Genomic DNA, 13,564 nt, shown 5'->3' on the forward strand with positions numbered 1-13,564 from the left:
TTAATCCCTTTATTTACCATTAATAAGCATTAAAACAATAGCTTGTGGATAAGAACAAACACAGAAAACAGCAACTTTTCAGACATTTATATTAACTTGCAAGTACAGTACTTAGGATTACTGACTAGTCATCCCAGACCTTTACACTTTCCAGCATCTAATGGATATTATCTACTGAGTTTGTCATTTCCATCCATATCACCAGTACCTTTTCCCTTGAATTTTCAGAATATGTGCCATATAAATAAAGATACCAAGTTTTGGGGTTGACTTGGATGCATTTCCCTCCTCCCTGATGCTCCTCAGCCTTCTGCAGTAGAGACAACCTTCCTGGGATTTCCTGGCAGACAGAAGCCCAGGGAGAACAGCAGCTGCTCCACAGGCATTCCCAGCACTAGCAGGTAGTTCCACGAAGGCCCCCAGATGTCCAGAGCACAGGGCCACCAAGCACATGCAGGTTGGTTACGCGGTGCACGTGCAGCAAGACCAACGGATCCAGGCTTTGCCAGCTTACTGTCAGCACCTTAGCCAACATGTGAGAACGAACATGAACAACAGCTGCTTCTTAGATATTGTAACTTGCAAGCATAGTAAGATCACTCCAGGATCCAGGATGTCCCCAAGTTCGGTACTACTTCCCTCTGGGAGGAGCAAAACTTGCTAAGCTCTCTTCTGTGCAGAAGAGATACAGTCATCATTTGGAACTTTCACTTTGCATGGCAAATAGGAAGGAGCATTATTACACTCTTGAGTTCTGTCCCAGAAAATGCAAAACACGAGCACAGTGAACTCAGAACTCTATAAAGAAAACTGAATTATGCTTGAAAACAACACAAGGCCACATTACTGAGTCACATATTGTAGCCCGAATGAAAAATTGTTTTGCCCTGTACAAGAAAAAACAAACAAAAATGAAACAACACTAAGATCATGTTCTCCTGCCATCTGCTCCAAGCCTACCATCTGAACTGCCTTTTACAAAGCCCGTATCAAACACAGCCTCAGAGGTAAAATAAATGTCTTTTCCATGCATCTTAAAGGCTATAATTAATTATTTTTGCTATACAAAGTTAAACATGAAACACCAGTCCGTGTCCACTGGGAACTTTTCTGACAGCAATCAAGATAGGACTACCTACAGCTGTCCTTCCCCAGCCTCCCACACCTCTATCTACTGCTTCTTTGTAGCTTGTCTTTATAGAACAGAGCTGTGACAAATAGGGATTCCAGTTCTTTCATCACAAGATCTTAACTACAATGAGACAGCTAAAATATAAAACACCAGAATTTTATAGCAAGTGGGTACATCTTCTTCTAGATTATGAAACCTGAAGAGCTTTTGACATTTACTTTCCCTTTTACAGGGAAATCTTGTCTGGCTGGAAGGAAAAAAATCCAAGTTCAACAACCAGTTATGCACCAAAACTGTTACTGCTGACTCAACCCAGCATGAATCACAATACAGACAGGCTTTTTTTTTCATAGAAGAAATCTTCTCATAGCTCCCTCCACTTAGAAAGAAACAATTTTTAATCTTACATTTTCACAATAGGATACTTTGCTGCTCACCCGTGGCAATATATTCTCTACCACTCTGAATGAGAGGAGAGCCATTGAAATACTCAAGCTTAGAGCTACACTGATGCTCTGCCCTAATTTCCAGCACTGTTAGACAGCACTGACATAAAGCCATCAGCTTGGAGTCGAGTCACAAAGGAGGCTGAGATTTGGCGTGTAAAACCTGAAGCAGGTATAGATTGCAACAGGACAAGTCATGGCTTGTTGAGACACTGATTCCACATCTCACTGAGATTCTCCACTGACTGACACTTGCTGGCCCAGCCCTTAATCTTTTATAATAATCCCAGCCTGCAGCAAATGCTGGAGAGAATGTTCTAGACACTTCTGAAGGTTAAATTGCTGAGATAGTAACAAAAAAAATTGTATAGTAGGTTTCACACTAGCCTTTCTGAATATCATCTGTAACCTTGATTACACCTGTTAATTTATCACTGGAAACTAGAAGGGGAGAAAAGTTTAAAGGATGGGATTTTAAAAACCTCATTCACCCACACACCCAGCAGCTCCTCCTGCCTCAATGCACTTCCTCACTATGGTGCAGCCACTAACAGAACCTAATAACGCACTGCACTTCAGAGCAACATGGATTTTAGCTCTTTTTCCTCTTCTTATGAATGACTAAGAAGATTCACCAACACAGAATTCTAGTGAAGAAAGGTGGAAGGAAAGAGAAGGAAATCTGTTAAGCAAGTATCTTTGAAGTCAAACTGCCATGAAAAAGTGAGCTTATGAAGCAAACAGTGTGTTTCACAGCAAAGGCTCGCACACGAGCAGGAAGAGCCACCAAATTCCCCATTAGAAAGCCAAGATGTTGAAAATAATCTGAGAAGGTCTTTGATAAAACAAAACTATTCAAAAAGATAAACTAGTCATAGGCAATCTAAAGAAACACAGTTGGAAAACATACTGTTTTAAGAGTAAGAAAAGTATTTCCACTTGGAAAGTAATAATGAAGAACAGGTTCACTTTTTTCAAAGCTGACCTACGTCCTGTACTAACTACTGCCCTTGAAATACAAATGTTTACATGTATTTGTTTGTTCTAAAAGCACACAGACCTCAGTGAGTATTGTTTTTTAAACACAGCTCCCACATCCAATGCAGGAAGACACCAAGCAAATTGTTAAACAGCTGTGTCTGCCTGTGAGCCAGGCCAACTTCTGCCATGCACACAAGCAGTGCCCTGCACAGGCTCCTCTCTAACAGCCCATGCTGCCATCAGCATTGCCCAAAACCAGCATATGCAACAATACACAGCACCTTACTTCAATAGACCTTCATCTGGTGCAACTGCAATGCAGCTGGGAGCAAAGCTTTCGGGCGAGAAACACTCCTTAGGAAGCCAAAGTTTAAGAGTATTATAATGCTGAAACTTTCTACCACCTCTGCAGTATTCAGCTTGTTGTTACTGGAGGGAGCACTTCATTTTCACAGGCTTACTAACACCATTACTACTCAGCATGCAGGCAAAGGGTCATCTTTATTTGATAGGATTTTAGAACAGATTAGATGTCTTATCACAAAGCAGAAAGATTATACAGAAAAATTCTACTGAACAACTTGTAAACAATTTCCAGATACTTTGCTTAGTTGTTCAGATACCTTAACTTAGTGTGGGCCTGTCAGACAGGGATTTTCTTGCCCCGCTTTGGTTTACTCTCATTCAGAAAAAAGAAAGCATCCACAAACATTTCAGGGGAACATTCTGAAGCATGAATTGGTTCTGAAACTCTCAATATTTTCCACACAGTATCAGATGACTAGGGTGCCAATCCTAGCCCACCTTTGGCTTCTTAAGTATTACACAAGAAGGCTTGAATGTGCATTCTAAAAATTTCACATTTACTGAGCAATGGTGTTTGGAAACTTCTTTGCCTTTTTAGCATTGGCTTATACATCAGATTTCTTGTGCATTTACTAGCAAGTACAAAACGTTAAAATGCTGCTCCTCTAAAGCACCCTCCCACCTTATGGGACAGTCCCTCTACTCTTCCAGCAGCTACAAACAAGAGTCTTTCTATAATGCTGCAAGAGTTGCATCTTCCCTTCTGCAGTGCTATGTCAGCTAAGAGCCCACTTTCTTCTTTGATGTCAAGTATTTCATGTACCCAAAAATAATTTGTCAGTGGCTTTTTCTGTAAAGAAGCACTTCATACCTGTCAGAAAGAGACTACTGACACAGCTTTCCAGAGAAGTCAAGCTTCTCACACAGCTGCAGGGTGACCTTTCCAAACACTACCCAGGTTACATGCTTTCAAAATAACTCTCAGATTTGCTCAGCCTATTGGAGGGAATTATTTGTTTTTCTTTCTTTACCAACATATTCAAGTCTGGATATTTGTAACTCATGGATCCAGTAAGTTTGTCTTGGTTTTCTAGTAGATGTTACAAGTCATTTATTTCAATGCTGACATGACAGACTTCTGTGTTCTTTATTAAGGAGCCACAGGCTCTATTGGTTCAGAAAGACAGTATTTCAATGGTTTGTATTTAACATTTTCAAAGAAACCACAAAGACTAGAAATGCAATTTTAAAAGGCTATACTTTTCTGTTGAGGCCAATCTGCTAGAGACAATACAGAATCCATATGTGATGTACACTGAACTTACAGACAATTCTTCTCCACTAATTCAAGAAACTGTTGATTTTGAGGTAGTGGCATCCAATTCTTAAACAGTTAGATAATGATCTGCATGATTAAAGTTTGATGGAAGAACAGAAGGCAAACTCAAAACAGAATGGACCAGAAGACGGGGTACAATATGAAGCAAGGTAGTCCAGAGAAGGGTCCCAGTTTTCAGAACATACCAACTGTGCACCCCTGAAAAACATACCTTCCACAACAGAATATACAGACTGTAGGGGCTTGGAGGTGAGGAAAGAAACAGGACTGGATAAACTCAAACAATCAAAACATAACCATGTGTCAATTTTTAACAGTATTGTCACCAGTGTCTGTATTATCTCAAACACAGACTTGGGTACGTTGGTTCTATTCTTTAGTGTGTATCTGAAAGACTGACGGTAATCATGCTTCCATACTTCTGTGAAATATTTTGATATCTGTACTGTAAACAACAACAATTATTTCCAGCTTTGCTTTTATTCAGGAAAGTGGTAAGAGCGCCAAAGAAAGGGCTTCAAAACCTTAAATGCAATGGTAAAGTTGTAACACACAAGGGACTTTGTGAAAATTCTGCCGTAATTTATTGTGGCATAATCAGATATTGCTTGCACCTGTAAGCGGTATGAACGATGACATATCACCAGAATTATTGCAACAATGACAGAACAAGGTAAAGCTGAAATCTGCTATTCTGTTTAACTTACACCACCTTATGTTTAAACTGCCTCTTTAAAAAACAAGTATGTTAGATTTGTTATGGAAACAGGTACACTTTAACTTCCATGATTCTCTGTGTATCTAGGCAAGTCATTTTTTAAAGAAGTGGCTTCTGGCATTGTGCCATAGACACCAAGACTAAGTAAATCCTTATTAGACAGATCACCGACCTGAATCTACTGATACTCGTACCTGCCTATCAATCCAGCTGTCAGGCAAACTTACTGCATCCCACACATGAAATATACACAACTTCAGTTGAGAAAAAGTCATATGCACTTTCAAAATGGCCATGTAAAAACTTCTACCATTACTTTTCCCCCAAAACAATGAAAAACTATTTCTGTTTCTCTGACGCTTGATAACAAAACCATTTTCCTTTAAGGTAGGGGGAAAAAAGCCACACACAAAAGGCAACTTAACCAGTTGACTCATACTTCTTAAGGACATTAACCAATTTATTTGTGCAATGGATTTGGTTTTTAAAATCAGTTTCAAGTTTTGCCCTGTTGCATTTCAGTTCTTAAATGTCATTTTAAGCCAGATTTAAAGAACTGTAAGACTTACATGACAACCTTATGAACACATAATAACTGGTATGATCAAAACAGCCTCACAATGGTATTGCTAAATATAAATCAACACACTGATTTTTATGCAGCTGTGACACCACTAAGTTTGCCACCTGACAGTAATTTAAACTATTCAAATATTCCTTTAATGAACTTGAGCATCAGAAAATTTGTGTGTGTTAAAGAAGCCATGATTTAAAAAGCATGGGGTTTGACTGTGGTTTTTTTTTAATTTTAGATTAGATGACAGAGCTGGATTACCAGAACTGCATTCAGTTTGATAATCCACAGCTACATCAGAATGTATCAGTACACATTAGTTGTTCCTTTTCATAATAGAAAGGCACAACTTGATTTGGTTGGGAGAGTTGTTTTATTTTAAATACTCTCCTGTCTCCAGGCTTCCTTCAGAAGCTCAAAAAGCCCATCTACAAGGACTAAACATGCAACTTTCTGGATCTAATCACCCCAAAAGTAAAATAAAACAAAATCCAGCCTAATGAGGTGGCAAGCTCAGAAGTCACAAGTGTTAGCAGGAAGTTCCTACAGCACCAAAACAATGGAAACGATGGATTTACACATAATTTATTATTCCTACCTTCCAAATACTTAGAGACTTTCTCCATTCGAACTGCCATATGGTAAAGAGAATGAACAGAGACATGTAACATTTAGCTTTTAAATTATTTACAGAAAACAAGCCCCCCAAAACACTGAGTTATGATTATCAGTAGTACAACGAAAGTTATTTGTCCGAACCTGATGTTAGGTCAGATCCTCTGTTCTTTTTATCTTCTACTATTTCATAGAATGGGCCTATTACTTGTAGTAACTCTTCAACTTTGTCCGTCATTGGCATACTCTCAAGAATCTGCACAAATCCAAAACATGAAGCATCTTATGAAACAGCATTTTAATGATTCATTCATTCATTTCAACTGATTTTAGAAACTGCTGGTCATTGTAAAGCTCAGTAACACTTCACTAAGTCACTAAACATGTTATTCTGATTTTTTTAAACTTTTTTTAATTACAGGGAAAAAACATAAAACTAAGTTATTGAACAAGAATCTTCTACTTAATTTTCTTCAGGTGAAGACAAGATGAGAGAGCTAACACATTTGCCAAGACTAAAACACAGCCCTTGACACCGTATTTATTAGTAGACCTTGGAATCCATTATTTCTGCAATTTCGAACTAAACCATCTCAAAATTCAAAAGGCTGCTATTATCTGATATAATTATTTCATAGACAAGTCTTTCCACAAAGAAAATAAAACGGAAATACTTTTTTCGTCTTAGAGGATTCTTTGTACTGTCAAACCCTGCCATCTTCAATGGAACACAAGGAGCAGATCAGAAGTGCACTACTAGGTGCTTCTAAACCCAAACAAAGAAATGGACACAATACAGCAAAACTGGGACAGCACAAAGACACACTCAGAAGAAGAACAAACTAGAACCAAGTTCTGCTCTTGAAGTCATGTGGAGCATTTCTTCATTTTAAATTACAAAAACAATACCTTTGATCATATGATAGGAATGCAAAATCTTAAATCTAAAATAAATTAAACAGAAGAGATTAAATAGTTGGATACTATTTTAAAAGCACATGGTATTATTGTCCCATTCTAGTTTAAGTCCTTTCAAACAAGCTTTTTGCCAATAGCTTTGTTCCTTTTTCATCCTCTACTTCTTTAGTTACCATATTTTAAAAGTGGCAATAGCTATAGGTAGAAACTCAGACTGAAACAAACTAACAGCTACAGCACACCTCCTCCTCCTGAAGGGCACCAAGAAAGCAACAGATGAAGGTACATGCTGCCACAGAACATGCTGCTCAAAGGCACCAAGCACACCAGTAAGCAGCAGGAGCAAAAGCTGCAGCATTATTGCACAAAGCAGGAGCTCCAGGCAGGCTAACACCTAGCAAGTCAACACTTGCAAACCAGTCAACGATACCAAGAGACAACAATTCTATCGACCTGCGGTTTCATTGCCACTTCTCTGATCTGTCCAGTGAACGTAATTCATTCTGTCTTTGTTAGGGAGAAATACTCAGATACAGAGCTGGATATGAAACAGAGATTGAACAGTTTTGTGATTGCCTTTTTTCACTTCAATAACATTGAGAGAAACAAGAAGCCTATTCTAGAATAAGGCTTGTATTTGTTACGTATTTATTTCTATAGTCAGCTCTGTAAACTGTTTCATACATGCATTTCTATGATGTCTGCACATTACTGCTCTTCATGTATTCTAAATAGACCTCAATATATTCTGTGCTACTTAGAGCAATTCTTAGAATTTTTTCTACCTGCTAGCTTTTAGGCGAGCATGGAAAGAAAAAACACTTCCACAAACAAAAGCAACTCCTTACTTATATAGCCACCAGGCTTAATAAGCAATCTCAAAATTTGACAGTGAAAAATAAGTTATTATGTATCCTGATTTACTGTTTTCCTTGGATGACACATAATTCATATATACTCATGTTTTAAACTAGAATCACCATATAGTGTTAATGCTTCAGGCTAAGATATCACTTATTTGTAATATGTAACAAAACATTGTATCTGAAATGTAAACAAATTAGTTTAAACAGCATTGCAAAATAAATTTCAGAAATGCTACTTGAAACAAACTAACCTTGAATCTGAGCTCAGGTGCATTTTGTTTATTTTAAAATAAGACATTTCATCATCTCTCACCAGCATTTCAAAATCTCACCCAAGACACATTCCTCAACTGTGATTTTCAAGGTTACGACATAAGGAGAGAAAAAAAACCCAAAACAAATTTAGAATTTTGTGATAGGGTCATCTGATGCATGTATAGCCCAAATACAATGTGCAAATGCCAGGGAATGCCCCAGGGCTGGGAGAATATGGGAATCTTATACACCCTTAAACACAGTTCTGGGATATCAGCCTGCAAGTGGGTTTTTGGTCTCTTAGACATGGATGCAGCAACAGCAGACTGCCCACAGTAAGTCCACGAGGATTAGTGCAGTATGTGCTGATAGAACCACCCAGTGGAAACATTTGAAATGCACTTCCATTGACATTTCAAGTAGAATCAATTGGGATGGAAAAGCTGAAGCTAGTATTCCAAATGTGAGAGCTGAAACCAAAAGCAAGGTAAACAGACTCTCCAGTTTCAAAGCTGAGCAAGGCAAGAAGTCCTTTGCTCTCCAATCCCTACATGTAATCCGCACAGAGGAAGAGTATTTGTGGTTCATTAGGGTCAAGTAAGCAGACTTCCTAGAAGGAGGCTTACTAGAGTTGTTTTAGAACAAACATTGCAGTATCACTTAGTTTTGGTGTCCTGACCAAACCAGTTACTGCACTTAAAAAAACCCACAAGGCAATCTACTGAAATATCAACATATATTGAATCCAAGATTTGAAATTAAGCACTAAACCTTGTGGCACACATTCAAAGTAATTATTAAAATTTAGTAGGATTTTTAATCAAACAAACAGTATTTGGCCTTCTGTGTTTTCAGAAGTAGCTTATTTTTCATTTTAAAGCAGATACAGTAATACCAGCAGGAACTAAATTACCAAAACTATGGACAGGCAAAAGAACAGTAAATCAGACTCCAGCTCCTTGCCTAGTAAAAATTTTTGTTGCATTGTCCATTAAACAGGTTCAGAATTTGATGTCAAGATAGTGGCCTAGGAAAAAAGCACGTGTATTTGGAGTAGAACTTTTTCCCCTTGATCTTCTCCCTTTGATGCTAACCTCATTATAATAATAGATTACAATTATACTTTTATCCAGATTGACAGCAAACAATCTTTAAACTGGGAAAGTAATTTCTAGAAGTTTCAGTGAAAAGACATGAAACTTTAACTCTGTTTAATTTAGTTGATGCTGCAATTCCTGCTTAATATGGTAACTGTGACTGTTTACAAGCTACACATCTATTCCAAAACAGAGCACATTATTCAATGCTAACAGTTTCACTGCAACTATAATATACATGGTGTATTTTCATGACAAGTACAGAAAATTCAGGTTGCTGAGTTCTTCCTGAAAAATCAAAAAATATTAAGTTTACATATATGATTATATTCATGTCTCCAGTCATGAGAGTGAGACCTTTTCTCCTGAAGTCCTTCTGGAAAGTTGTTTTAGTCTCTTTTCTGGGATAAGGATCACTTACCTCTCTCAGCTCTAAGAACTGATGCAGTTTGCAGTACAGTTTTTTTTCCTTACTGCCCCCTTAACCATGATTTCAGTATTTCACTTTCTTTAGCTCTGTCACTGAAGCTTCTAATCAGCTAGAACTCTCATGTTTCTCTGAAAACAACACAAATTCTGTAGCTTACAAAGGAACTTTGTAATTTTCTTCTCCCCACAGGCCAAACAGTATAGTACTGAAATGTAACAGTTCACATAGGGGATAACTCATTTCGAGCTTTGGCAGTAGTAGTCAGCAAGACCCAACTCACATTCCTCTATTTCTGGAACATTTGTTCTAGAAAATCCCTGCATTAGTAAACATACCTTTTTCATTTCATCAACATAGGCTATCATGGCTTCTTCTTTGGACATGTTTCCCAAGGCACTCCAAGCATCCCTAGGAAAGAAAGTCGCACACCTTCAGTATCTTCAGGGCATACTGGATTTTTTTCAACTTGGCCTTAAGTAGGTCAGTTATGTAATGTCTGAAGTTTCTCTGACACAAGTAAAATGCAAGAGCGATTCACTTTTTTTTTTAAGTACAAATATATAATTTGCTAGGATAATCACACAGCGGAAGAAGCAGCAACAAACTGAACAGACTAGGGACTGAAGAGCTCCTCACTGACTGCCTATGATTTTGTACCCAGTAAGCTGTAAGTAAGACGCAAACATTACCCTATTGACTAAGTTGAGTTTAAGATCCTCTGCTGTATAAAACAAACAGGCCCAGACACTTCAGCCAGCACTTACAAACAGCTGTCACTGAGGCAGAACAGGCCAAAAAGAAAAATCTGTCCTTTTTGAGTTTAGCAATTGGGAAAAGACACATCAGCCTACTAGGCAAATAGTGTAGCCATCAGCCCAGTTACCACAGCAGCTACTTATAACCTAAATAAAATCTTCCCCTCTCCAACTCCGCAAGACAGAAGACTCTAACCAAATTTATCAGTATTGCACAAGGAATCTGTCAGAACACAGACTGTAATAAAACATTTCCTCAGTCTTGCACATGACTTGACATTCCAGAGTATTCGTCCCACTCACAGAAAACCACCAAGGTTGGTGGCTCACACTCCAGCTACAATCAGCCAGGTGGATGAAAGCTCATTGCCCTAGTCTGTCCCCTGCCCTCTGGTTTGGGTAGGCTGAGGAGGAAGGAAGGAGGAAAAAAAAAGTCCTAGGAATCATTTCACAGATTCCCAAGACCACCACGACCATAACACAGCAAGAATTTTTTTTCTTCAGGACAAATCATCATTAAAATACTGTAAGCAAAACATTCACATTGGTTTTTCAAACAGAACTTAGCAATTTGGTGAATCAGAGGTCTTCCCAGGACAAGGCAAACACAGACAGTGGGAAGCCCTTCCACTGAGCAGACAAACCAGAAAGACACATAAACCCAACCTCCCCACAAAGAGCTCAAAGCTGTATTAGTGGTTGCCAGTGAGCACTTATTTACTTCAGGTTCACATCACACATGAAAACTCAAGAAGGAAGAACTCCAGACACTCATCCACATCACTTATTCTGCAGAGCACCTAAAATTTCACTTTACAACACGGGATAAACACTGCAGAGGTACCATGATGCTGGTTGTCCAAGAAAAACCTGCCCACCTGCATAATCCAAGGGAACATTTCCACCTCCAACTCTGAGAAGTTATAAATTATTTGAGCTAGAAAGCTGGAATACAACAGAAAACTAATTCGAGCATCAAAGTTTGTAAATGTTATTTTTATTTTAAAAAGAAGGAGTTTAGTGAGATTCTTTCTCCAAGCGCTACTCTTCTAAACATCTCCACTCCAAGCATAAAAGAAATCCCCAAAACAACAACTCATGAAAAGTTACCATTTGTATCTACCAATTGGATCCCAAAATCCAGGCCGAGGAATGTTACAGGGTCCTTGGGTTGCTTGCTTATAAAAGCTATAGAACTTGAGCATCATTTCATTCGTTGGCTGGAATGAACCTAGTGAAAGCATTTTAAAAGACAATTAAATTGTCATCAAGAATATTAGTATTTTACAAGCTTAATGGTTCTGTGAGAAAACAGCCTGCAGTCTGTTACAGCCTGACTCACAGCAGTACAACAGAGAACATCTTCACCTCATCTACCGAGAACCAGCACCACTGAAAATATTTACTGTACAAACAGCAAGTTTCAGATGGAGTTTAAAGGACTATAACCTTTACTACTGCTAAGGTCAGACTCCACAATTAGAACAAAAAAAGGTAATAAGTTAACATAAAGCCAATGTCCTTTCACTCAGTTTAAAGGGACAGGTTTAGCTCCCAGTAAATAAAGTATCTTGCAAGTCATTTTACTGTTAACAAATGATAACTTATTGAGAGTCTCCAGAACTCAAAAAATAAACAAACCAAACAAACACAACTCAAAACACAGCCTTCTGCAGTGTTTTTGTTTACTTTAGGTATTTGACAACACTTTCAGTAACAGTTTCAATATACCTCCTGATTTGTTTTTCTTTTCTTCCTTTGTGGAACACACTTTTGTAGAGGTAGAAAATGTAAATATAAAACTCTTAACAGCTGGCAGTGAAGATTCATAACCAATCCATTAAATCAAGTAGCTTGAGGTTGGATTCTAATCATTAGAAGTTTACAGTGACCTTTACCTCAGAACCTCAAAAAAATGCGATTTTACTTACACCAGAATTAATGATGTATGTAATAATCAACTTCCAAAAAAAATTATTATCATAACTCTTAGCAAAAAGATACGTTCTGATTTTTTTTTTTTTTGCTTTTCCATTTTGTTAACTCTTTCAGCAGAGGGGAACTCACGGTAACAGCTTTGTTAAAGCAACTTCAGGATTTCAGGGAGGCTGAAATCGCGAGGAGCTGACAGATCCCCTGGTCCAGGCTCCCGACTCAGGAACTCCTGGCAGGGCTCGGAAGCCCCCGAGCCGGCGCTTCCCCCGAGAGGCGGAGAGCAGCACTAATGCCGAATTTCCAGCGGCCCTCCAGCCGCTGACAGCGCCCGGCCGGGGCGGCCCCGCTACCCTGATCCTGCCGCGGCCGCGGCCTCGCCCCGCCGCCCGCCCGGCCCCGGTGGCGCAGGTGCTGCCGGACCCCCCCCGCCGCACTCACCATTTTTGGGCAGGCTCTGGATCACCTTCACGGCCGCCTCGAACCTGGTGGCGTGCACAGAGCCGGTCTCGGCCATGGCCCCGGCCCCTCACCGCCTCCTGCTCGGCTGCCGGGCCGCGTCCCGCGGGGCAGGCTCAGCTCAGCGCCCCCGCCGCAGCCGCCTGCACGGGGGCGGTGCCGGGAGGTGCCGGGCCGTACCCAGCCCCAGCCCCAACCCCGTTCCCGGCCTCGGCCCCCGCCCCCGCGCCCTCCCCTCCGGCGGGGCCGGGAGAGCCCGCCCAGCACCTCAGACCGGCCTCGTCCGCACCCCCGCCCGGCCCCGCGCTCAGCCCACCCCGACCTCCGCCCCGGCCTCAGGCGCCCATGTTGCGTCTCCCACAGTGGCTCCCTGCCCTTCCCTCCTCCCGCACCGCCCCGAGGCCGCGGGGGCACGCCGGGAAACGTAGTTTCTTTCTCTCTCCTTCGTCTTCCTCTTCCTCCCCTCTTTCTCCCCTGCTTGTATTGCCACAATACAGGAAAATCAAAATTTAGAAACGTGTCATAATCCACCCGTTTTACGGACCTCAGCTATCCTCAGGACATCTACCATCCAGCACCCTGGCAGCCTGCTGTGCTGCTACCTCCCCTCCTCACAGCCATCCTCATACCCGCACCTAGTCCCACACAATTCACCTAAATTACCACTGTAGACACATTTTTAAAAATAGTTTCAATGACTCTTATTTACATTAAAATTTTAGGCATGCCTAGAACCCAGGG

The 13,564-nt window shown here is 40.2% G+C and overlaps 1 protein-coding gene across 2 annotated transcripts in view; it reads right to left on the bottom strand.

The window, feature by feature from the left end:
- The window catches only part of ACBD5 (acyl-CoA binding domain containing 5), a 30,521-nt gene extending 17,522 nt beyond the window's left edge, over positions 1–12,999 (bottom strand). The window contains exons 1-5 of one of the 2 annotated variants that reach the window (XM_048294454.1): positions 12,806–12,999; positions 11,543–11,663; positions 10,013–10,085; positions 6,256–6,367; positions 6,095–6,127 (exon numbers count right to left, since the gene is read on the bottom strand). In XM_048294454.1, coding sequence (XP_048150411.1) covers positions 6,095–6,127; positions 6,256–6,367; positions 10,013–10,085; positions 11,543–11,663; positions 12,806–12,881 — 415 coding nt within the window. In that variant the 5' untranslated portion in view covers positions 12,882–12,999. The remainder of the gene's footprint in view (positions 1–6,094; positions 6,128–6,255; positions 6,368–10,012; positions 10,086–11,542; positions 11,664–12,805) is intronic. The other variant, XM_048294465.1, reaches the window with a different exon arrangement.
- Positions 13,000–13,564: the final 565 nt, after the last annotated feature.

The sequence above is a fragment of the Corvus hawaiiensis genome, chromosome 1 (assembly GCF_020740725.1).
Source record: "Corvus hawaiiensis isolate bCorHaw1 chromosome 1, bCorHaw1.pri.cur, whole genome shotgun sequence".
NCBI lineage: Eukaryota > Metazoa > Chordata > Aves > Passeriformes > Corvidae > Corvus > Corvus hawaiiensis.